Source organism: Mytilus galloprovincialis, chromosome 6, assembly GCF_965363235.1.
Source record: "Mytilus galloprovincialis chromosome 6, xbMytGall1.hap1.1, whole genome shotgun sequence".
Classification (NCBI taxonomy): Eukaryota; Metazoa; Mollusca; class Bivalvia; order Mytilida; family Mytilidae; genus Mytilus; species Mytilus galloprovincialis.
Genome location: NC_134843.1, coordinates 44,314,166 through 44,339,848, shown reverse-complemented (window position 1 = coordinate 44,339,848; position 25,683 = coordinate 44,314,166). Strand labels below are relative to the sequence as shown.

Genomic DNA, 25,683 nt, shown 5'->3' with positions numbered 1-25,683 from the left:
AAACAAATCCACGAATTACGTATCTGATTTTTTTTTTTTTTTTGTTATCAGAGATCCACGAATTTACTATACCACGAAATGTCTTTTTTTCTCTATCCACGAAAATTGATACCCACGAAAATAAATGAATCCACAGTATTCGGGATAATAATTTTACATACCAGGTAGAAGAAATACAAAAGTAACCATACACTTCAATAATTAACACAAATATGTTTTAAAAAATCCATTTAATAGAATAGAATCAATGATCCAAAATGTAATAACAATTTTGCATAACATGCAACTGATGAAAATCACAGATCCATTGTAAAAATAAACATCACAAAACATTATCACAACAACTTTGTTATAAATAAAACTTAACAAAATACTATGATAGTGGACTTTAAAAAGAGAAATAATACTAAATAAAAGTTCCTGCCAATTCTAATACTTGCTAATACAAATGAAAAAAAAAATTGTTTACAATACAGTGTGATTGCAAAAATGTTGTTCAGAATTGTGCCTGATAAACAGGTACTAAAAAATCTTCTACAACTTAAAATTCTGCTGTTGTAGTTTGGGATCCATACATGAAGAAAAAAACTTCTATACAAATTTTCAACACATGATTTAAAAATAAGATGTGGTATGATTTGATTTCCAATGAGACAGAATGATGTTGGTCAGACTTGTATTAATTGATAAAATAAGCATCACTCTTGCAGACCAAAACATTTCCACAGACTACAGTCCCAGATGTCCATCTGACAAATCTTTTAGTAGTGTCTGTAGTGATGTTGATTTTTATTACTACAAATATTTTTAATAAGGCTTAAATTAGGTATTACTACAAACATTTCGAAAAAGGCTTAAATTGGACATCCATAGTTTCTCCATTCAATAAAAATGTCCCATATCCTCTAAACCTGCTTCAAAACCATGCATTTTTTTCTGCCAAGTATAATGCTATAATACTAGATACATCATGAATGTTGTCATGATTTGTGAGGGGTAAAACATAATGTATTTCTCCGATTTAATTCAAAATTTGTCTGTCAGGCTTTTGGTAAATTTGGCATAGAATGCACTTAAAACTTACAAATCATCAACATGGAGATGACGGTCAAAATACTGGATTTGGTGTTAAGAGCACTACTTTTGTACTGAGTCTCTGAACTGAGTATAATTTTATGACTGAAACCCCCATGATTAGGATAGCCTCAAAGGTTAACTTTGCCTGAGGGAGTTGCAATCTAAATACCGGTATTAGTACAAACTGAAACCCCCTGATTAGAATAGTCTTAACACTCAAAGGTTAACTTTGCCTGAGGGAGTCGCAATCTAAATATTAGTACAAACTGAAACCCCCTGATTAGAATAGCCTTAACACTCAAAGGTTATTGAATAATTTCATACCAACTAAAATGTACACAAAGGATGTATTAAAATGAAATGGAATGGAATGTTAACCAACAAATATGCTAAATACTAAAATGAAAACAATAATTAAAAACAAAATACATACTAAATTGTAAAAAGCACTTTATATTATACAAATGGTGCAATATTAGGAAATGGATGGATGTAGATAAAAAAAATAGGTAACTGACTAAAGCCCTGTTTAGAATTTAACCTTGAGACCTGTCTCAAGGGTTAAAATTATTTTTTTGTTTTTTTATTTTGTTTACATGTAAAAATCCAACTCTTCATGTCAACCCAGGACATCACAGAATTAAGTATGGACATGAATGTCATTTGAGTATTGTGTACCGCACATCAAAAGCACTTTGTTTGGTAAAAAAATAAAAAAATCTTCTTTTCCATCTATTCTCTGAAAAAAAAAATTGCTATTTCTACTTTGGCAAACTTTTGATTCAATGTTTCAAATGAATAAAGGCCCTATTACACAATTTTTTTCTCTCAGAAAAATACATAGTTGTTTTTTTGATTTAATCTATTTTTGGACCTAAATATAAATCATGTGCCAATACCAAATAAATATCTCATCAAACATGTTTATATTAAATTGTCTATAGATACAAACACTTCTTATCACAGTCTCATGTTATTTGGTATGCTTATGTGCTTGTTATTTACATATTTCACAAATTTGTATCAAAATATGCAATTTTTTTAAACATTTTTGGAGAAAAAAACTTTTTGCTATATTTCAACTTCAAAAATCTCAGTGAAAATTCAATTTAAAATTCCTTACAGCTTGAACTTTGCACATACATATCAACTATCTTTACGATTTAACCACCTTATTTTTTACATAATTTGATTGTAAGCCAAGTAGGGCTAAGTACACCTCCTCATTTTCAGCACTTTCTCATTCACACAATAAATTACACGTCTTATGTCATATTTTAAGAATAAATTTGGCAGACATAGCATACATCTTCTACCCCATAATTTCTAACATTTTAATAACAGCAATACAAATTTTTACATCATACAAAATACTCTGCACTTAAATAGACCTGTCCAGAAAGATTAATTCTGATTTTGAAAGTAGACTTTTATTTTTATTCCATTCTCAATTTTATTTTATCTTTGTAACTTGTTTTCAGAAAGGAATTCTTATTCTTAAAGGCCAACCTTGGCAAAAATTTAGTAGCAGTAAAGCAAAATGATAAAAAGAATGTGTGAATTTAATTTATAAAATTAATTTGTCAGAAAAAAAAACATTTTAAAACTCTGTAAACTGTCCTTTAAGGGCAAATAACTGAATAAAAATTAAAAACATCCCTTAAGGGGTAGTAACTGATTGATTATTTTTATAGACAGCATCACTTTTGAAAAATAACTTTATTGCCAAATTTACCCTACCTACAAAAACCAATTACCTTCCATTTCAGACTTAGGACAAGGCAAAAATCAACTTAGCATAGAAATTTCAGTTGCCTTCCTTTAATTTTTATATTACGAGATTCTTACAAAGAATAGAAATAGATTTTTTTCTTTCTCAATATTCATTAATTTAAATTAACATAAAAGAAATAAGAATAAATGTATACATCACTTAAGTTTGATAACATGAAAATGACATTGTATGAAATAGTGTATTTTATCAAATTTTATGGAATCATCTGAATAGTTTGCAAAAATTTAAAGCAGTTGTTATGAAGAACTGAAAATTGTATTGTCAGAATAACAAAGATTTGTAAATTTGTAGTTCTTAAATTTCTGGTTTGTAGAGAAATATACTGAATTTTTTCCAATAACAGTAAGAAATCTACTGAAGTAGGTTTTTTTATGCCCCATTTATGGGCATTATGTTTTCTGGTCTGTGCATCCGTCTGTTAGTTCGTTCGTCCGTCCGTGCGCCTCGCTTTAGGTTAAAGTTTTTGGTCAAGGTAGTTTTTGATGAAGTTGAAGTCCAATCAACTTGAAACTTAGTACACATGTTCCTTATGATATGATCTTTCTAATTTTAATGCCAAATTAGATTTCCCCTCATTTTCACCGTCCACTGAACATAGAAAATGATTCTTGTTTTAACTACAATGATGCAAACGAGTGCAGTGAAAAAATACAAAGTTAAGCTTAAATTGATTAAGTGCAAACTAAAGTTGATGGAACAGTATATAAGTTATAAATATAACTGTACTTAAGTAGAGAAAAATTTAAAGGACACATGAATTAACACGTCTTCTAATACTCTAGCACATATTACAATCATTTGAAAAGGCATGCAAACAATTTGGTCCCAAAATTTCAAAATATAAAAAAATCACTTGTACGTTAGCTACAGCTCAGTATCCAACCCACTCATTTCTGGCACCTGAGAAAGTTTCTGTGAAGTAGTCAAATTATTGTTATTATAATAATCTGGATATCTTGCTGTTAGGTAAGTATCATCTGACCTTAGTGAACTAGGAGGTCTATATGACAAATTGTCTAAAGAACTTGCAGTCAAGGGACCTAAGTCTAATCGTGGCACTTCTGGTGGAGGCGATTCTAGTTTTGGCAGATCTCTATGCTGCCTGAGTTTTAACACAACTGGAGTTACAGGCATACCATTAGTATAATCCAAACTGCCATCCATATTATATGTGGCATTGGGATTTACAGTCAATAAAGTTGTAGCATTCAAATCTTCATCTGTATTCCTTGTTTTTGATTTTTTACGTTTTGGTTTTTTACTTCTTCGTAAAGAGTCTTGTGAAATAATTCCAGAATCTGGACTGTCAGAACCTTTTGCAATATTCTTCTGTGATGAATTTCTAAATGCTAATGGCCTCTGTCGAGGTTTAACTTCGTGTAACGATTCTGCTGAATCCGAATTATATTCCTGTGATGCACCAACAGCTTTCACAGGAACAAGTGGGGGTGGTGATACTTTTATTGGACTATGAATCGGTAATTCCAATTCAACATTCTGAGCAGTTGTATAGAATTGAGGATTATCTGTAAAATAAAAATAAGAATTTAGAAATTTTTCATTTAGAGATTTCAACAATAATGTATCATGAATGGAATACATGTAAATGCAACTGGTTTACATGTACACATCTAACTGTTTACTATCAAAATTAAAATTGAAAATTTTATCTCTAAATTGAGCAAAAAATTCTATCTGTTAATGTTATGTTTAAACTATACAAATACCAAACTGTTGACAAAGTTAGAAACCACTATTCACTTCCCTATAACTGGTTTGAACTGACATTATAAAAGACTTGAAATGTATCAAAAAGACAGAGCTTTTGTTATATTTCTGAACAATTAGCATTCATTGTATAAACAAAATTAATAGTGACATTACCAATCGTAGAAATTTTTCTGTCCGTCTCATCATCTGAACTTCTGTGTGTTGGTGCTTTGTATGATTTTTTCTTTTTTCTTTTGATTTTTTTAGCTCCGACTTCATTGTCAATATGAGCATGTGGCTTTTTTCTTATACTTCCATCTCTGTAAATTTTATCTGCCTGCAAATATTCGAAAGGAAAATATTGAAAAAGACTCATGCAAAGGAGACCTAAAACATTTGCATTAAATATATCAGTGACCACTAATGGTTTCCCATAAACTGACCTCATTTCAAACTAATACATGTCAACTAAACAAAATATTCAGTTAATAGGCCACCTAAAGGGACGGGGCGAAATAATCTCCAAGGCAATACAATTGTATAACATATTGACATGGGCAGTAATGGTTCCCTTTAAACTGATCTTATCACAAACTAATATATTGTTGATGCAGACATCATCAATGTTGGACAAAGCACTTCTAAGTCTCGCTTTTTCAACTTCATAGAAGCTAGACAAAACCAGATGCTCCGCAGGGCGTAGCTTTATACGACCGCAGAGGTTGAACCCTGAACGGTTGGGGCAAGTATGGACACAACATTCAAGCTGGATTCAGCTCTAAATTTGGATTGTGATTAAATAGTTGACACAGCATAGGTTTCTGACACAGAATGAATGTGTTCTAATGAACTTAAAATTTTTGTTTTCTCTTAGAGCAATTCACTATGCTGTTGAATATTAATCCTCTCAAAACAAGAATGTGTCCTCAGTACACGAATGCCCCACTCGCACTATCATTTTCCATGTTCAGTGGACCGTAAAATTGGGGTAAAAACTCTAATTTGGCATTAAAATTAGAAAGATCATATCATAGGGGACATGTGTACTAAGTTTGAAGTCGATTGGACTTAAACTTCATTTAAAACTACCTTGACCAAAAACTTTAACCTGAAGTGGGACAGACGGACGGACGAACGGACGGACGAACGAACGGACAGACGGACGGACGGACGGACGCACAGACCAGAAAACATAATGCCCCTCTACTATCGTAGGTGGGGCATAAAAATGTTTGAAGAAATTTTCTTTTTTATTTATGAAATTTCAAATGAGAAAAATTGAACCCAATTTTTTTAATCACATCCCCCTTTCCCTTATTCCAAAACTAATCTCAATTAAAATTTCTAATGGAGTTTGCAACAATAACTACTCATTTAAATACATCATAAAATATTAAGATGTAAAAAAAACTGCTTGTTATCACTGAATGTTATTTATTATAATTTATCAGTTGGTAGTAAAAAGTGAATATACATTGTATATTGTATATAACAAAGATTTAAGTTGATTCTGGACAAAGAAAGATAACTCCAATTAAAAAAAAATCTTGCTATTGCACAATATTTTGCAATTAGATATTTCTTGCTTACTATTCTGGACAAAGAAAGATAACTCTAATTAAAAAAAAATTTGCTATTTCACAATATTGTGCAATTAGATATTTCTTGCCATTGCGCAATACTGTGCAATTGAAAAGACTTGCTATTGCACAACACTTAATATAATAATTTTAGATCCTGATTTGGACCAACTTGAAAACTGGGCCCATAATAAAAAATCTAAGTACATTTTTGGATTCAGCATATCAAAGAACCCCAAGATTTCAATTTTTGTTGAAATCAGACTAAGTTTAATTTTGGACCCTTTGGACTTTAGTGTAGACCAATTTGAAAACAGGACCAAAAATGAAGAATCTACATACACAGTTAGATTTGGTATATCAAAGAACCCCATTTATTCAATTTTTGATGAAATCAAACAAAGTTTAATTTTGGACCCCGATTTGGACCAACTTGAAAACTGGGCCAATAATCAAGAATCTAAGTACATTTTTAGATTCAGCATATCAAAGAACCTAACTGATTCATTTTTTGTCAAAATCAAACTAAGTTTAATTTTGGACCCTTTGGACCTTAATGTAGACCAATTTGAAAACGGGACCAAAAGTTAAGAATCTACATACACAGTCATGACAGTTAGATTCGACATATCAAAAAACCCCAATTATTCAATTTTGATGAAATCAAACAAAGTTTAATTTTGGACCCTTTGGGCCCCTTATTCTGTTGGGACCAAAACTCCCAAAATCAATACCAACCTTCCTTTTATGGTCATAAACCTTGTGTTTAAATTTCATAGATTTCTATTTACTTATACTAACGTTATGGTGCGAAAACCAAGAAAAATGCTTATTTGGGTCCCTTTTTGGCCCCTAATTCCTAAACTGTTGGGACCTAAACTCCCAAAATCAATACCAACCTTCCTTTTGTAGTCATTAACATTGTGTTTAAATTTCATTGATTTCTATTTACTTAAACTAAAGTTATTGTGCGAAAACCAAGAATAATGCTTATTTGGGCCCTTTTTTGGCCCCTAATTCCTAAACTGTTGAAACCTAAACTCCCAAAATCAATCCCAACCGTTCTTTTGTGGTCATAAACCTTGTGTCAAAATTTCATAGATTTCTATTAACTTAAACTAAAGTTATAGTGCGAAAACCAAGAAAATGCTTATTTGGGCCCTTTTTGGCCCCTAATTCCTAAAATGTTGGGACCAATACTCCCAAAATCAATACCAACCTTCCTTTTGTGGTCATAAACCTTGTGTTAAAATTTCATAGATTTCCATTCACTTTTACTAAAGTTAGAGTGCGAAAACTAAAAGTATTCGGACACCGGACGACGACGCAGACGCCAACGTGATAGCAATATACGACGAAAAATTTTTCAAATTTTGCGGTCGTATAAAAACCTTTCTGCATGTCAATGGTCAAATCAAAGAACAAGAAAGGCTTTGGACATCATATTTGAATGTGGATCTATTAGCTAAGAACAAACATACTAACCATAGATAACAAGAATTTCACAGTTCCTCCGTCCAAATATGCATAGACATGAGATTTATTTGAAACTGTTTTTCAGTGTGTTTAGATTCAGTAGCTTATCTGGTTACTTCCAGTTTGGTAGGTGAGTGTCTTAGGAAAGGATTTGAAAAATAAGCAAAGAATCTGGCTACACTTCACACTGAAAAGTATGTTCACATAAAACCTGACCAAAAAAAATCATGACAGTCTTATTTGTAGTTCCCTAGAAATGTGATAGAAACTCAAACAGGGCAATTGTGTGATAGAATATATAATTTTTCAGTAAACAGGATGTTGAGGACTGTTGAATTGGAAACTGCAATACACGGTATAGCATGTTTACATGAAAACTGCATTACACGGTATAGCATGTTTACATGAAAACTGATAACAAATTCGGGGAAACTCTGATTTGTAGTTCCTGAGAAAAATGTGACAGAATTTCCTGGAACCAACAGTGGTAAAACAGTATACATGTACATCCCCTCCTTTACTTTAGAGCTAGGGTATAATTTTGAGATAGAGGATATAATAAACCATCTATTCATCACAACAGAGTGAACAGGAGTAACTATCTATACAGTGATAAACAGCTATAAAGGAGACTTTACACATACATTATTATTGTTTTCATTCTGTCTCATTGGACTGGTTGTAGGTGGTGGGGTCTCTCCAGAGGTTTCTCCTTCATCTCTGTGTTTATATTCTTTTTCTTCTGAACCTTTTCTATAAAAAAAATATTTCCTCTTACAACAGAATCCTCTATTATAGTATGATAGTCATTTTATTTAAATAACAAGTGGTAAATAATATATATATATTTGTGTTTCACTTTTAGTTTTAATAAAAAGTCATCCTTAAATATTATTCTTTTATAAATCAGGGAATAATCGCATCAAACGATAGTCTTTCTTGTACAGTCTCTTTATTTTTGGTGATATTACTACCATAAAAATTTTTTTTTTAAATAAAAATAGTTCTCCAGTATATAAATTGCTAAAAAATTAGTCTGTTCTTTGTCTTCCTCCTTAATATATTTATCATCTACTTTTGTGTACTTTGGTATGTTTTACTTCATTCCAATCGTAATTCAAGAATAAGTAATGTATGTTTTATAATTCTTGTTTCTGGTTATCAGTTTCCATTGTGTCTCCAAAAGGACTGTACTTGAGTGCATTATACAAACTAAGTTGTAAAATAGTGATAAACAAGAATGTGTCCCAAGTACACGAATGCCCCACTCACACTATCATTTTCTATGTTCAGTGGACCGTGAAATTGGGGTAAAAACTCAAATTTGGCATAAAAATTAGTAAGTTCATATCATAAGGAACATGTGTACTAAGTTTCAAGTTGATTGGACTTTAACTTCATCAAAAACTACCTTGACAAAAAAACTTTAACCTGAAGCAGAACGAACGAACGTATGAACGGACGAACAAACGAACGGACCCACAGACCAGAAAACATAATGCCCCTCTTCTATCTTAGGTGGGGCATAAAAAATAGTTTTCTAGTTACATCCACTTAATTAATGCATTTACATACTTGACAATTTTTCTTGACCCTCTTGGTCCTACTCTGTTCATCTGAAAACAAGAAAGAAATTAATTACTTAAAGAAGTGAAATATTGTTTTTAATAATTTTGACATTGTTGAAAAGTAAGAATTTTGTCAAAGTTAAATTCATTCCAATTAAATATATCTTAATTCCTTGTGCATATAGGTGTTTTAATTACTTTTGCTAACATGACATGTCAAGCTTTTTGTCTACCAAAAAAAAATTCAAATTAATTTTACAGAGGATAACAGATTGGAAAAAAACAAACATAAAAACATAACAAAGACCACCAATAATGATGTCTCATATTATTGTAACATGTTCTTTGTGACTCAAATCTCAATCCTTTCCTAATTTTAATACATGTGTGTAACTTTACTTTTAAACTGTTATTGCTCAAAGAATCAATGATACATGCAAATATAGAAAACTGTTCTTATAATATGCCAAGTACATAATCTATTGCAACTCACAACATGGCACTGATCTGTAAACTACATATTGGGCTCCAATAGGGTAACACTTACCAAATAAAACATTAAAATATACAGTTTTGAAATTTTTGAAGATCACAGGTCGTTCTAAATGAGATATCTGGTAAAAAAAAGTGTCTTACCAAGTCCATGACGGGCAACTGCTGGGTTTAACCATTTTGGACCAACATATTAAATCAAATCTATCAATCTTATTTGTCATGAACATGACTATAGTCTTTTACCAGTAAAAAATATAAAAAACATATGCAAATCCTTCAGGAAGAAATAAGTATTTACACATGATAAAACTTATGTTACCAAAATCTTCAATGCTTCAATATTTACAGACAACAGCATTAGGCTTACCATGCTTACAGGAACTCGCTTGCGTCTACCAGTAGACACAGGTGGTTTGACTGCTTCAACTTCTTTTTCTCTCTGTTTTACAATGTAATCATAAGTTGTCATCTTATTATACACTATAAAATTCAAAAGAAAAATGTTAACAAATGTCATTTGTTGTACAAACACATTGAATAAAACAAATTGTGATGTGCTTTGTTCATAATATAGAACAAATCAGAGTTACATTCATGGTTTCATTCTCAGATAAAAAGTTGAATAAATAAAGTAAAATTAATACTAGTAGGATCAATAGTCTAACAACGGATGATATCTTCATATGTAACAATCATACTAAAAAATTGTATGAAAATATAAGGCAAAGATACTTTTTATTACGGAGTGGATCTGCTAAATTAAACAGTTAAAGAAGTAAAAAAAAGGCTTCAGTTCATGATCAATCTAAATTAAAAATCTCCACGTTCACTTATTTTATTATGCTTGGTCAATAGAGCACAAACTTACTTAGATAGCAATGGAAGGCAAACAGATGGATGAGTAATGCTAAAGATAGTAAGAGTAGTATTGCTGTTATTCCCAACAAGGCTAACCATCCTGCTTTTTCTTCTATTGGTATGTGCATAATCTTAAACTCTGAAAGTAAACAAAATAATTTAACATGTGATTGTTATCTAGAAAAGCTACATAAGAGAATTTTCAGAGAAGCTTTTTCTTTATTTGCAAAAATCTTCTAAAATATTCAATACAATGTATCACTTGGAGACTGCTGATGAAATTGGTAGTTTTATAAGATTAACTATTCTTAATTATGATGTTTCCTGAAAATAAAACTTATCAATCATATCTTGTTGGCAAAATGGTTTTGCCACATTTTTAGCCTTTACTTGGTTCTCAAGATTAAGGCTAAAATCATTGCAAATAAGAATGTGTACTATGGACACATTCTTATTTGCAATGATTTTAGCCTTAATCTTGAGAACCAAGTACACGAATGCCCCACTCGCACTATCATTTTCTATGTTCAGTGGACCGTGAAACTGGGGTCAAAACTTTGATTTGGAATTAAAATTAGAAAGATCATATCATAGGGAACATGTGTACTAAGTTTCAAGTTGATGTAACTTTAACTTCATCAAAAACTACCTTGACCAAAAACTTTAACCTGAAGCGGACGGACGAACGGAGGCACAGACCAGAAAACATAATGCCCCTCTACTATCGTAGGTGGGACTAAAAACATTGCAAACAAGAATGTGTCCATAGTACACGAATGCCCCACTCGCATTATCATTTTCTATGTTCAGTGGACCGTGAAATTGGGGTCAAAACTTTAATTTGGAATTAAAATTACTAAGTTTCAAGTTGATTGGACTTCAACTTCTTCAAAAATTACCTTGACCAAAAACTTAAACCTGAAGCGGACGGACGAACGTTTATGTTTATGTAAGTTTGCAGAGGTGTGGTTGATTTCTAATCAGTAATTTTAAAAATGTTGTCTTTGTTCCTTTCTGGTCATATAGCTTTTCAACAGTTACAATTCTTATACATCCTTGCTTTCAAATATACAGATTTGATTGTTCCTGATGCAGGTAAATCCAGAAAAGCTTTTCAGATGCATGAAATATATAAATTGTTGTTTCAATTTTTTAATATTGGAGCAAAAATTTATAAATAAATCAAAATGTGATTAAAAGGCATGTCACCAGGTCACTGTTAAATGATGTTGACTATTCTGTACATTCTCATGTCTGACTATCTTATTGAAACTTGTATTTTTAAAATATTTTCAATGAATATTGGAAAACTTTACCAGTTTTGCTATAACATGTATAACTCAAATTAAGAATATACAGAAATAAAATAACATTATATGTATGTATTCTTTATCTATTATTCATATTAAAGAGGATTACAATTTTATAGCAAATTTGCTTAATTGAGTTTTCAAGGAGATATCTAGAACATTGCAATCTTGTTCATACAATTAGAAAATATAGTTTCTGTTGTTTAATGAATACAATCAATAATAAACTATATAGTTTTACCTGGTGATGCTGATGTCAAATTTGGATCTGAAAAAGTAATTAAAATCAATATTTCTACTTGACCATAATGAGATAAACAAAGTTTCTCAAACTTCCGACAATTAATAGTCCTACCAATCAATACATATCAAATTAGTTTGAAGATCTAAATATATTCAAAACAATAGGATCCATTCTACTATTAACCTTAAGCTACTGCAATCAAAACATTACATTTTTAAGGTCTCTTTAAATAGGTTGGAAGTTGAATTGGTTTTTCTTTTTTGTTAAAGTGATTAAATAGAGACATTGGGTACAGGGCTTTCCATTGAAGCCGGTAGCCGGCAGGAAATCCACAGTTTATGGTGGCTTCAAGTGCCGGCTACTTCACTGACAAAAATATAAATTCAAAAAGAAAAAAATACCTTTTTTCAAATGTTTACAAGCAGCCGAGAGACGTATTGTCGCATAGTCGCGGTCACGATAAACAAGGGATGAAAAGTCAGTGTTACCTTGGGCTAAATATAGTTCACATGAATTCAGGTCACTGATTGATTGTCTATTTAAAGTCAGAATGCATCGTTTCTTTTCAAAGATAACAAGAGAGACGTTCCGGTGGTCATTGAACAATAACAATAGAGACGTTCCGATGGTCATTAACTCGTTGGTTTTTTTTTTGCTTTTAAAACGTGAAGACAATCAGATAGGATGACAATCTTATGTTATGGAATAATATCAGTCAAATTAAAGAAAGTTTAGTAGATCATATTGTTCAGAATCTGGAAAACAATATCTTTTGAAGTTCATTTTTCAAAGCCCACGTGGTGTTCAGAGAATCAATGTCAAAAACAAAAGTAGAATATTGTCGACTCGACCTCAAATAAATAACATTTCCAAATGATTTATGTATCCGACTTATTTAACAGTTTACAAACAAATAAGAGAAAATCAGAGGATATATCTATTTTCTGTCAATGCTTGAGAAATAATTGTATGATTTAAATATGCGTAACAGTCTTTAGAGAGAAAAGGGGGGTCATTTGTTTACAAATGCACGTAGTTATACAAAATAAATCGATCAAGATTTCTAACAAACCGGATTATTATATCAATAAAACTCCTTTAAAAGTAAATGAATTTTAAGCATAAGGTAATAAAAATAAAAAACTATAACATAAAAAAAAAATGAAATTTCTTTGAGATTTTTTTCTTTCTTTAATTTCATACATAAAAAATGGTCATTTGAAAGATGAAATTATGTGCCAGGAGATTGCAAGAATGCAGGATTTTGCTCTATTTATGCCACAGCTTCTGGGGGCCTTGAGCACCCCCCCCCCCCCCCCCCCTCCCCAACCCCCAACCCCTGGCATAAGGCGGTGGTGGTGTAAGCATGTTACAGCCGCCTATAATTTTAATTGAGCCTTCTACTTCAATTTCAAGGGAAAGCCCTGTGGGTATACATGAACTCATACCAGAAACAGACATGTGGAGATCAAACATATAAACTTTGATGAAACAAATAACAAACCTTAATTTCACAGTCTTTTTTTAAGATTTATCATTCTTAACTTTGGATTGTCTGATGTACATTTAAAATTTTGAGAAAAATGTAAATTACAAAAATCCTTCCTATCATCAGATTCAGGTACATACCCAAACAAGAACACACCACAGTACCTAAATGAATTCAAATCATGCATTATTTCTGATAATGTTGTTTATGTTTTGTATTTATAACAAGTATTAAATATATTTACTTATATGGCAATAAAGATTTATTATAAAACTTTTTATTTCTCTATACTTATATGACTTACTTAATTGCAACATTTCTTTGTAATCTGTAAATATAAAGAAAACATAAATCAATGATTTATACATGACATTAAATGAAATGGGTGAAAAAAGTAAACTATATAAGAGCCTGACTTATTTTTTTACAACAAATCTATAAGATTTTTTTCCTTCAAATAATTAACCAAATCTGAAGATTCCTTATTTGATATAGCAAAATCAATGAAAAATAGGTAACACAGAGGTTCAAACCCATCAAGATAAAATTGAGAATGGAAATGGAGAATGTTTCAAAGAGGCAATAACTGAAAGCCACCAACCCAAAACAGGGCTATAGCTGGCCCAAAAACCAAAATGTGTAGCAGCTCAGTGAAAATAGATGTCAATCTTTAGTATTATTAGTATTTTAGGGAAGTATTGATGCTTAATTACCATAACAATGTATATGACGAGTTTTTGCAGGACCAGTCATACTAGAGCGCCTGAAATCACATTTGTTTTTTTGGGTGGGGATTCATGTTGCGCAGTATGTTGCGCAGTCATTAGTGTCTATGTTGTGTTTTGTATACTGTTAGGTTTTTTTTCATCAGTTTTTGTTTTTTCCCCCATGGCATTGAAGGTTTATTTTCTTTGCATGAGTTTAATAATAAATATCCCTTTGGAATTGTTTGCCTCTCTTTTTCATTAGAACTAACTTAATAGCATATGGAAATATTTACTAAAGAATATTTTATACTTGGTTTATTTTCTTTCCTTACTTATTCATGTATTTTTTCATTATCTAGTAAATAATTTGTTACCTATATAAGGCAGTAGTATTTCTCCATTATCTTCATCTGTGAAGTATGCAATAAACTCTATCATACAAACAAGGAAGACCAGTAAAACACCTATGATCCCAGTAACAAGTACAGCGAGAAACCAACTGAAAAATTATCAAAATGTATGTTTGAAAGATTTTTGTCACTATTTTGTCTACAAGAAATTTATCCATTTCATTCAATTTTCTTCAATATTTTAATTGTTGAAATTAAAAACTAGAGGCTCTAAAGAGCCTGTGTCGCTCACCTTGGTCTATGTGAATATTAAACAATGGACACAGATGGATTCATGACAAAATTGTGTTTTGGTGATGGTGATGTGTTTGTAGATCTTACTTTACTAAACATTCTTGCTGCTTACAATTATCTCTATCTATAACAGTACTTTCTGTGGAAAATGTTATTGAAAATCTTCAAATTTTAAGAAAATTGTTAAAAATTGGCTATGAAGGGCAATAACTCCTTAGGGGGTCAATTGACTATTTTGGTCATACTGACTTATTTTTAGTTCTTACTTTGCTGTACATTATTGCTGTTTACAGTTTATCTCTATCTATAATAATATTCAAGATAATAACAAAAAAACAGCAAAATTTCCTCAAAATTACCAATTCAGGGACAGCAACCTAACAACCGATTATCCAATTCATCTGAAAATTCCAGGGCAGATAGAATTTGACCTGATCAACAATTTTACTTCCTGTCAGATTTGCTCTAAATGCTTTGGTTTTTGAGTTATAAGCCAAAAACTGCATTTTACCCCCATGTTCTATTTTTAGCCATGGTGGCCATCTTGGTTGGTTGGCCGAGTTACCGGACACCTTTTTTTAACTAGATACCCCAATGATGATTATGGCTAAATTTGGTTAAATTTGGCCCAGTAGTTTCAGAGGAGAAGATTTTTGTAAAAGATTACTGAGATTTACGAAAAATGGTTAAAAATTTACTATAAAGGGCAATAACTCCTAAAGAGGTCAACTGACCATTTTGGTCATTTGACTTATTTGTAGATCTTACTTTGCTGAACATTATTGCTGTTTACAGTTTATCTCTATCTATAATAATATTCAAGATAATAACCAAAAACAGCAAAATTTCCTTAAAATTACCATTTCAGGGGCAGCAACCCAACAACGAAATGTCCGATTCAACTGAAAATTTCAGGGCAGATAGATCTTGACCTGATGAACAATTTTACTGTGTGTCAGATTTGCTCTAAATGCTTTGGTTTTTGAGTTATAAGCCAAAAACTGCATTTTACCCCTATGTTCTATTTTTAGCCATGGCGGCCATCTTGGTTGGTTGGGCAGGGCACCGGACACATTTTATAAACTAGATACCCCAATGATGATTATGGCCAAGTTTGGTTAAATTTGACCCAGTAGTTTCAGAGGAGAAGATTTTTCTAAAAGATTACTAAGATTTACGAAAAATGGTTAAAAATTGACTATAAAGGGCAATAACTCCTAAAGTGGTCAACTGACCATTTTGATCATGTAGACTTATTTGTAGATCTTACTTTGCTGAACATTATTGCTGTTTACAGTTTATCTCTATCTATAATAATATTCAAGATAATAACCAAAAACAGCAAAATTTCCTTAAAATTACCATTTCAGGGGCAGCAACCCAACAACGAAATGTCCGATTCAACTGAAAATTTCAGGGCAGATAGATCTTGACCTGTTGAACAATATTACCCCCTGTCAGATTTGCTCTAAATGCTTTGGTTTTTGAGTTATAAGCCAAAAACTGCATTTTACCCCTATGTTCTATTTTTAGCCATGGTGGCCATCTTGGTTGGTTGGCCGGGTCACCGGACACATTTTTTAAACTAAATACCCCAATGATGATTGTGGCCAAGTTTGGTTAAATTTGGCCCAGTAGTTTCAGAGGAGAAGATTTTTGTAAAAGTTAACGCAGGACGACGACGACGGACGACGACGGACGACGACGGACGCCGGACGCCAAGTGATAAGAAAAGCTCACTTGGCCCTTTGGGCCAGGTGAGCTAAAAATAAAATCTGAAATAATGATACATATAAGCCTTCTGACAAACAAAATTTGAAAAACATAGATTGGGCCAAAATTTACCGCTTTGCCCCCTGGCTCATAAGCCGTTGCAACATTGAAACAGATGCAATTTATTTAAATGCATTGTTATTAAGATTTAGACAAAATAAATACATCTGCAAAAGTTACATTTGTCCAGATGCAAGCTGAAAATATTTAATTAAAGATATTTAATAACTAAATTTGTAATTTTTTTATTTTCAAAATTATATACTTACTTATAATTACGGCCACCAACACAGTTGTTTAACCATTTGCAGTGATGGTCAAAGTTCGTCACACACTTATTACATGCACTGCAATGCTTAGATTTAGCACCTCTGAAAATAATATAGGTTTTAAATATTATAATGACCTACCATAGTTGATAATATTAAAATCAAATTCATTACAAAATCCTAAGAACTCTTGGTAGGCAAAAAGACCAACTAAATCTAATAATGAATCTATTCATGTAAAATATAGTTTTGACAAAATGAAGACACCAAATGGTACATACACACAATTGCATACCTATCCACATGTAAAAAAAATCAAAATGGTAACTTTAGCCTGAAAACACAGAGGTGATGAGTTTGAAACCAGCTCTTGGAATCTCTATTGACTAGGATTGTAAGTTATCCAGTCAGAAGCCACAATATATCATGGCGTGCTAAAGTGCTGTTAAACATCAACAAACAATCAATACAAATACAAGAACATTAATCTTCAATACACAAAAGACTAATATAAACTTACACATCAACTTCACAAATATAACAATGCATGTTTTCTATAACATGTTTATGTTTCCGTCTGTCAAATTTGGCTGGCTGTTTACTGTTTTTCTGTATAACTGCTTCATCAGCAGGGTTGATAGTACTGGCTACAATATGAGACACTGCATGTGCAACTAAAGCAAGCCCAGTCACCTGGTAATTGTTAAGGAAAATCTTGAATCTGACCCTTTTTAATATTTTTTTTTTATATAAATATAATATAATGCAAATAGACTGTTCCAACTGGCACTTGCAAGCCGCTGAGCCAGTCAGCCTTGACTCATTAAATAACTAACATATTGGCAATTTGCTCCTCTCAAGACTGTCTGATATATCATACTATAACTGATGTATTGAACAGTAATTGTGATGTAATACTATGTATATTGTACCATCTATTACAGTAGCTCATTTTAAAATAAGATTTTTAAATCAGATGTATGTAACATCTACTTCAGAAATAAGATTTTTAAATACGATGTATATAACATCTAAATCTTCCAAATATATAAACCTATATGATCAGTTTAAAAGGATACAATATATCCTGCTGGGTGCCAGTTTGTTGGTAAGGCTGGAACCATAGTGGTGAAATATACTACAGTATAATACAAGACAGCAAACCATGCTACAAACTGTAGAGGATGAAAAGGACAACTCCAGCCATTCACCCTGAAATGGTGATGGTATTCTGTATCTGGATGAGGCATCTTGTCCTTCAGTAATCTGTAAAAAAAAAAAAATAATAATAACTTTCTTTAATAAATAATTTAGTACATGTATTAATTTTGCAATTTCCATATCAGTTTTCTCTTTAAAGTCATCATGCATAACAATAGTGAACATTGTTAAAGTTACATTCCGATTCTTAAAATTTCCCCCGTTAAATCAGAAGAGTAGGAAAGATGGAATGAAGAACAATAAAATATGACAGCCACTGAAAAGAGTATAGTAAGATAGAGACATGAATAAAATGTCCTGTAATTGGCCACTTAAAGATCCCTTAAAGATTTTTTCCCAAGGTTTCTTTAAATGCAGGGCATGGCAAACTTTAACTCCATAGTCCATACCCACGACATCATATTTAAACACCTCCAAGTGTGAATCCCTAACTTCTTATATAGATCCTACGTAGCAGAACATACACCCTTATTTAGCATCCATGGTTTTTACTGCCAGGTAGTAGAAATCATGCTGGTGATCAGGGATATCACCTGCCTACTGAGCCCCATAGTCAGCACTTCAGTGATGACATGGGTTCATACTTATGAATTAACTGTTTACAAATTTTTTTTTTTAATTACTATGTATTTTAAACACCATGAACAGATAACCTTCGCGTTATTTGGCATAACCTTTCAAAATTATTAGGTTCTTAATGATCATCAACTTCTTACTTTATTTGGCCTTTTTTTTTTAACTTATTGACGAAAGGCGTCTCTTGCATACAAAATTCTAATTCTGGTATCTATGATGAGTTTATTTACCTTAATAACCCTCACCCATAATCACAAGGTTTTAATTAAAGTGCAGGGAAAGATTTAAATATCTTTTAAATTTTTTTTCTGCTCAATATGGTATTTACATGATGAATTTGCCATACATTGAAGGGTCACATCATGTTATTTACATGTACTTATTACAACTTAAATGACTTACATGTATAGATATAAAGAAACTAACCTGTTTAATAAGTGTTTCTGATAAACAAAACCCAATTGGTTACAATTAAATAATTTTGAGATACTTTTCAAACACTGTTACACTTTTAGAAATAGAATAAAATCCCTCATAACCATCTGCTGTAACTTACAAACAATTTTCCAGGTGAATAACAATACTACAAGACAGTGAAGAGGGATCAATAATTTCTTTTTTTCATATAATATATTGTGAGAAGATGTTGATCTTGAGTTAATCAGGGCTAACTCAATGATAGGTAAACACAGATTTTACTGTAAACAAGACTGTTACAAGTAGGTTAATGATCTCTTGTATTGATTTTTTTCTGTATATAAATTAATGTTTTTTTAACATGTTAAATGGAATAATCAGGTCCATTAAAAATCTAGAAGACATTTTGAAGAGTCTTTTTTAAAGATGTAAAATATTCAGAATCATTTGAAGGAAGAGCATGTGCTATTGGTATTAATTTATGTCACATGGATTGAGGAACCATTACATTTGTGTGGATATTTGATTTTGTGGTTTTGCCACTAGCAAGTCTGCATATAAGCCTTTTGAAATTTCATTGAAATCTAAAATTTGTGGTTAACCTTTACCCATATAATCACTGAATGGTAAAGATTGCTTTAATTTATCAGTTGGTAGTAAAGGGAATATTGCATTGTATATTGTATATAGCATTGATTTAAGTTATTCAACTTCTATTCTGGACAAAGAAAGATAACTCCAATTTCAAAGAAGATTATATAAAGCATTGGTTTTAGGTGATTCAACAACCTTTCTAGACAAAGAAAGATAACTTCAATTTATTGACTTGAAACTACAAAAATGCTTGTTTTTGGTCCCTTTTTGGCCCTTTAATCCTAGACTGTTTGCCCCATAACCCTTAAAATATATCTCAACCTTCTACTTATGGTATTAAACATTGTGGTACAATTTAAGAACAATTGAAATACTTATACACAACTTATTGTCCTGACATGAAATAAATGCTATTTTTGGGCACTTTGGGTCCCTTATTCCTAAACCTTAGGGACCATAAATCAATCTCAAGCTTCCTTTTGTGGTTATAAACATTGTGTTAAAATTTTATTGATTTCTGTTTACTTATACTAAAGTTATTACTGTAAATTCAGAAATTATTGCTAGGTTTTTATTATTGCGAAAAATGCGACAGAGTTGTAATCTCAATAATTCAACCTCGCATTTTGAAATATTTTACCAGTCTTCACGACGAGTGGCAGCCCAGGCTGGTAAAATTGCTCTCGGGCCTGTAAAAATCAGACCTACAGGCCAACAGAATTTAACTAAAAATTTTCAAAAAATGAGCTGCGGGCCTGTAGATTAGCAGTTCAGCGTGAAGACTGTTTTACATGTATTAAACAGGATTTATCTCAAAATAGTAAAAATTAAAATTGCATTTAAGTCTTAAACTGATAGAATCGCAATAATAAATGCCCGCAATAATTTCTGAATTTACAGTATCTGGAAACCATCTGTCTTCGGACGACGTGATACCAATGTACGACCGCATAAAAACACATTTAAATATTTTTTATGCCTAAAATGACTACATATGTATATTTGAGGGTCTGTTTATGTATCATCACTGACAATAAGGCCATGCAAAAATTATTGTTGGTTTCCCCTAACCCTGCCGACTCTGTTTTTACCCTCCGGGTCAATTCTTTTTTTTCTATTAAATTTTATTTTTTTGCAGTTGAAAAAGGGTTGCCTTGGTTTCTATTGACAATTATAAATGATGCTATTTGAAATTTTCTGATAATCTCTTAAAAGTGTTTCAATATTGCTTAATTTCATTCCTTCAGTTTCACATAGATTATACAACAATGTAGAATGTGAAACAGCTACTGTTGAATACAGGTCTACAACAACATTCTCTGTAGAACGAAACTGATTTTTCACCAAAAGAATAAAATGTTGTTCCTGCCTGCTAGGCCTTGATAATTTTCACATGTTAGGGGAAACCAACATTCATTTTTCAATGACCAAAGAGGTCTTATTTCAAATGAGGGTTTACCTCTTGAAAGGGGGTCTTCAAATTGAAGTTCCAGTTAAATTCATGGTTTATTATAAATTTCCCAATTTGATAAAAATGATGCATATTTTCCCATTAAAAAAGGGTAGAGATAGTTTTGAAAAAAGCCGACAATATCACTGCCCCAGGTTTTGGTGGGGTTCATATTGCTTTATACTGCATACATGTACATGTTGTCTTTTAGTTTTCTATGTTATGTTTTGTCTGTTTGTCTTTTTCTTTTTTTGCCATAATTATTGCATGACTTTATCAGTTTCTTTTTTCGATCTACGAGTTTGAATGTCTCTCTTGTATCTTTTGCCCCTCTCCTTCATGTGCATTTACCATCTTAATAAACTTTAACCTGGTTAACACTAGTAATTTTTGGGGCTCTTTAGAGCTTGCTGTTCGGTGTGAGCCAAGGCTCAATGTTGAAGTCTGTACCTAGACCTATAATGGTTTTCTTTTATAAATTGTTACTTGGTTGAGTTGTCTCATTGGCACTCATACCACATCTTCCTATATTAAAATGATGTAAACAGACAGAAAGTCACAGGACATAAAGTCACAAATTTGGTAGGACAAAAAGTCACGGAACAAAAAGTCACAAATAATCTGTTGACAATTGTTTGAATATATCAATAAATATAAGACAATGTAAGAGAAATATCTTGAAATATTTACTTTTTAATACATATATTCATATTCAAGTTTAGGAAATGTGTCATTATACTTGAAAAATGATAATTTATTTAATTTTAATCATGCAAAAGAAAGATTTCTTGGCACCATGAAGCCATTTAAGTGTCAAACCACTTTGAAATTTTGTTTTTTTAACATGCAATTATTTGATCATCCTTGATATTTTTTTGATAAATTTTGTTTAAAATTTTGGTTTGTATACAATAGTTCAAGAATAATACAAAAATATTTTTGTAGAAATTAGCGTTTTTTATTTAAAGAAAATAATCAGAAAAAATTAATTGTGACTTTTTGTCCTGTGACTTTTAGTCCGTGACTTTTTGTCTGTGACTTTTTTTCCTGTGACTTTCTGTCCTACATTCTAAAATGAGTGTCACCATCGTATTTATGTGCATTACTAAAGGGTTGATTGGTTATTCATCAGTTCATTTATTTCATTCATTCATTCCATTTTCTGTTTCATCATACTCATTATGACGATTGACTGAGACTGACGACATTTCTAATATACCTCACTGCACAATTTCATATTCACGTCTCTACACACCTGAACGATTTAAATAGAATAAAATATTATTGCACGAGCGCAGGAAAATATATGTACGCCTTATTTATATATAGAGATTTAGTATTTCATTAACTGAATATAGCCGCCTTTCAATGCTGACGCTTAAATGCTTAAGCAATATTTACAGGTTAGTTAATTTTGTTATTTGAAAAAAAATATTTAGTTTCTTGATAGAGTTTCATTCATTAAAAGTTATATGGAAATATTATGATAGTTTTATCATAATCTGCAATACGGCTTTTCTGTACTTTTTACATAGTTTTATAGTATAGTTCAAAATTACTGAATTACAGCTAGAAATTGTTTTATTGGCGATATTAATTCATGGCGTAATTTTAAAGTGCTTTGTTGAATTCATTAGTCCGTCAGTTCTTGTCTCATTGTAGTTTGTGGTTTTATATTTAGATTATGAATGGATGTTATTGTTTCCGAATTTGTTGAAAGATTTGTGTATGTTGAAATAAATGTATATTTACAGTTAATAAAAGTGGTATCAAAGTCACTGTTTGGTATAAGCCATCACGATAATTTGGTGTATGTCAAGTTCACTGTGACAAATGGAGCCTTCAGAGAGAGAGATGACCTAGCTTTGATACCACTTTTATTAACTGTAAATATTGCTTAAGCATTTAAGCGTCAGCATTGAAAGGCGGCTATTCAGTTAATGAAATACTAAATCTCTATATATAAATAAGGCATACATATATTTTTCCGCGCTCGTGCAATAATATTTTATTCTATTTAAATCGTTCAGGTGTGTAGTGACGTGAATATGAAATTGTGCAGTGAGGTATATTAGAAATGTCGTCAGTCTCAGTCAATCGTCATAATGAGTATGATGAAACAGAAAATGGAATGAATGAATGAATGAAATAAATGAACTGATGAATAACCAATCAACCCTTTAGTAATGCACATAAATACGATGGTGACATGAGTATATATTTAACCTATCCATGTATTTTGTTCAAATAATAAAAATTATGAAACTAGACAACAATAAGAATAAAATACAAATCAGGGTGAATGGACCCTGAGCAAAAAGGTTAGGTTTCAGGGCATGCAGGTACTTGGCCAGTAGATTAGGGGCCAGTAGATTAGGGATCACTAGCGGACAAACTTGAAGTTGAATCAGGGCAAACCGACCCTGATTTATCAGAAGTCAGTAGAGTAAATGATGTACTGTAATTTTGAAGTCTTAGAGTTCCAGAATCAGTAAATTCAATTATATTTTATTCATCAGTATTCAGTACTTGTAGTCAACTCGTATGCATGTTTCTGATCTACATATACAACAACTGATATATGACATATATCTTTTCTGTGAATAAACAAATATGGTGCTAAGACTTCTGTCGTCATGAAAGGTGCTTTATTTCATCTTCAACCAAAGGGTATCATGTATTTGTCTCACTTGTCAATTACATTTATTATAAACTCATAATATTATAAATGATAAAAGTGATAAAATTATAATTCCAGAATTAACACTTCAAACGTCGATGTTTGTACACTTCTTTTCTGATCATAAACATGCCTTCGCAAGATTTCATATTTAGACGCTCCACATTAACATTCTTGAAACTATCTAAATGGTATACTTACACTGACAAATTACATATTCTTAAAATAATCCTCTTCAGGTTACCATTTCGAAATTTTGACAGGCAGCCATTTTGATTCCAAGGTGATATGTCAACTATATTTTTTATATTCGTTCGCAGCTCTATATTATTTCTATTTCAGTTTGGTTATATCAGTGCCATGCACTTCTTCAGTTAATATGTTCAAAATTAAACACAAAAAGATACTTTAACCGTAGTAAATAAAAATGGGAACTATTTCTAACATCATTGATAAGGGAGGCAACTCTACATTTGAGAAGTAAACAAATAAACATAAAGTATTTGCTTTTCAAAAAGCGTACGTTTTTTAACGCCTAGATACGGTTTCGGAAATCACCGAATCTTCTTTGTGAGGTTTTATTTGAAACAGAAAACAAATTTCATTCGTTTTCCCGTTTGAATGGTTTTACACTAGTAATTTTGGGGCCCTTTATAGATTGTTGTTCGGTGTGAACCAATTAAGGCTCCGTGTTCAGTGAAGGCCGTACATTGACCTATAATGGTTTACTTTTTTTTTAAATTGTTATTTGGATGGAGAGTTGTCACATTGGCACTCACACCACATCTTCCTATATCTATTGAACACAGGGACTGTAAATGTCTGTTGAAACCAATCTATCGAAATTACCACTATTTCCTGAATCTCAGTCATGATGGAAATGTTTATAAGTGAAATAGTTACCACTGGACATAAAGTCAGTTTAGCTAGCAAGCACTGTACGCAATCAAATTATCAAAGTTAGACAAAGTTTTTCCGTTAAAACATCTGACGTCAAATGTTTGCGAAATACTCAATATAATTAAATCGAATGTTGTTCAGACGTACCATCGCGTACGGCAGCCGTTGAGCTAATTAACATTATTTTTTCATGATACAGTTCAGATTATTCTGATCATAACAGATTGGTCAAGGGTTAAAAACATGGTCGCTGCGGTATTTTTTCATTTCGGCCGGAGTATTTTCTTTTCAGGTAAATTACTGTACCAATGCCTGCACCAAGTCAGGAATATGACAGTTCTTGTCCATTCGTTTTTGATGCGTTTTGTTATTTGATTTTGCCATGTGATTATGGACTTTCCGAATTGATTTTCCTCTGAGTTCAGTATTTTTGTGATTTTACTTTTTACTGTGCCGGACACAACGAGTATAGATATGTTCAGAGACGATTTTCGAAGACATATATCTAAACGAGGGACTCTGACTTTTATTTTCGTCTGGGACATAAATATATTAACCGCTATTTCGGCCAGATTTCCTCTTTGGGATGTTTAGTTGCCCCTGTGAGGATGATTTACCGTACATATATGTTTTTATTATTCTTATTTCACTATTTATGATCATCTTATTGTTGACTACAAAAATAGTTGTTTAAACAGCATCATTTCCTAAAGCTTTTTAGCTAGATAATATGGACAGGTCACATAAACGCGAAATTAAAAAAAAAAGATTTGTTTCAGTCCTTAAGTACAAAACTTACCTTGTGTACACTGATATTGGCAATTTTTTGAACTGACACCATAAACATTTT

General features: G+C 31.6%; 1 protein-coding gene across 1 annotated transcript; it reads right to left on the bottom strand.

Moving 5' to 3' along the window:
* Positions 1-211: 211 nt before the first annotated feature.
* LOC143079675 (palmitoyltransferase ZDHHC1-like) lies at positions 212-24,368 on the bottom strand. Its single transcript, XM_076255152.1, has 13 exons — positions 24,135-24,368; positions 18,075-18,261; positions 17,516-17,688; positions 16,996-17,097; positions 14,684-14,808; positions 13,907-13,930; positions 12,111-12,137; positions 10,570-10,698; positions 10,069-10,181; positions 9,214-9,254; positions 8,283-8,391; positions 4,757-4,919; positions 212-4,398 (listed from the first exon to the last, which is right to left on the bottom strand). The coding sequence occupies exons 2-13, from the start codon at positions 18,243-18,245 to the stop codon at positions 3,737-3,739; spliced, it is 1,839 nt and encodes a 612-aa protein (XP_076111267.1). The 5' UTR covers positions 18,246-18,261; positions 24,135-24,368; the 3' UTR covers positions 212-3,736.
* Positions 24,369-25,683: the final 1,315 nt, after the last annotated feature.

Excerpts from the sequence above, each read along its gene's own strand:
- LOC143079675 (XM_076255152.1), bottom strand. The coding sequence starts at position 18,245 with ATGCCTCATCCAGATACAGAATACCATCACCATTTCAGGGTGAATGGC. Across the intron at positions 13,931-14,683 it reads AATACTACTGCCTTATATAG|ATTACAAAGAAATGTTGCAA; the intron begins GTAACAAATTAT and ends TTATATTTACAG. Across the intron at positions 12,138-13,906 it reads CAAAGAAATGTTGCAATTAA|ATCCAAATTTGACATCAGCA; the intron begins GTAAGTCATATA and ends TTACTTTTTCAG.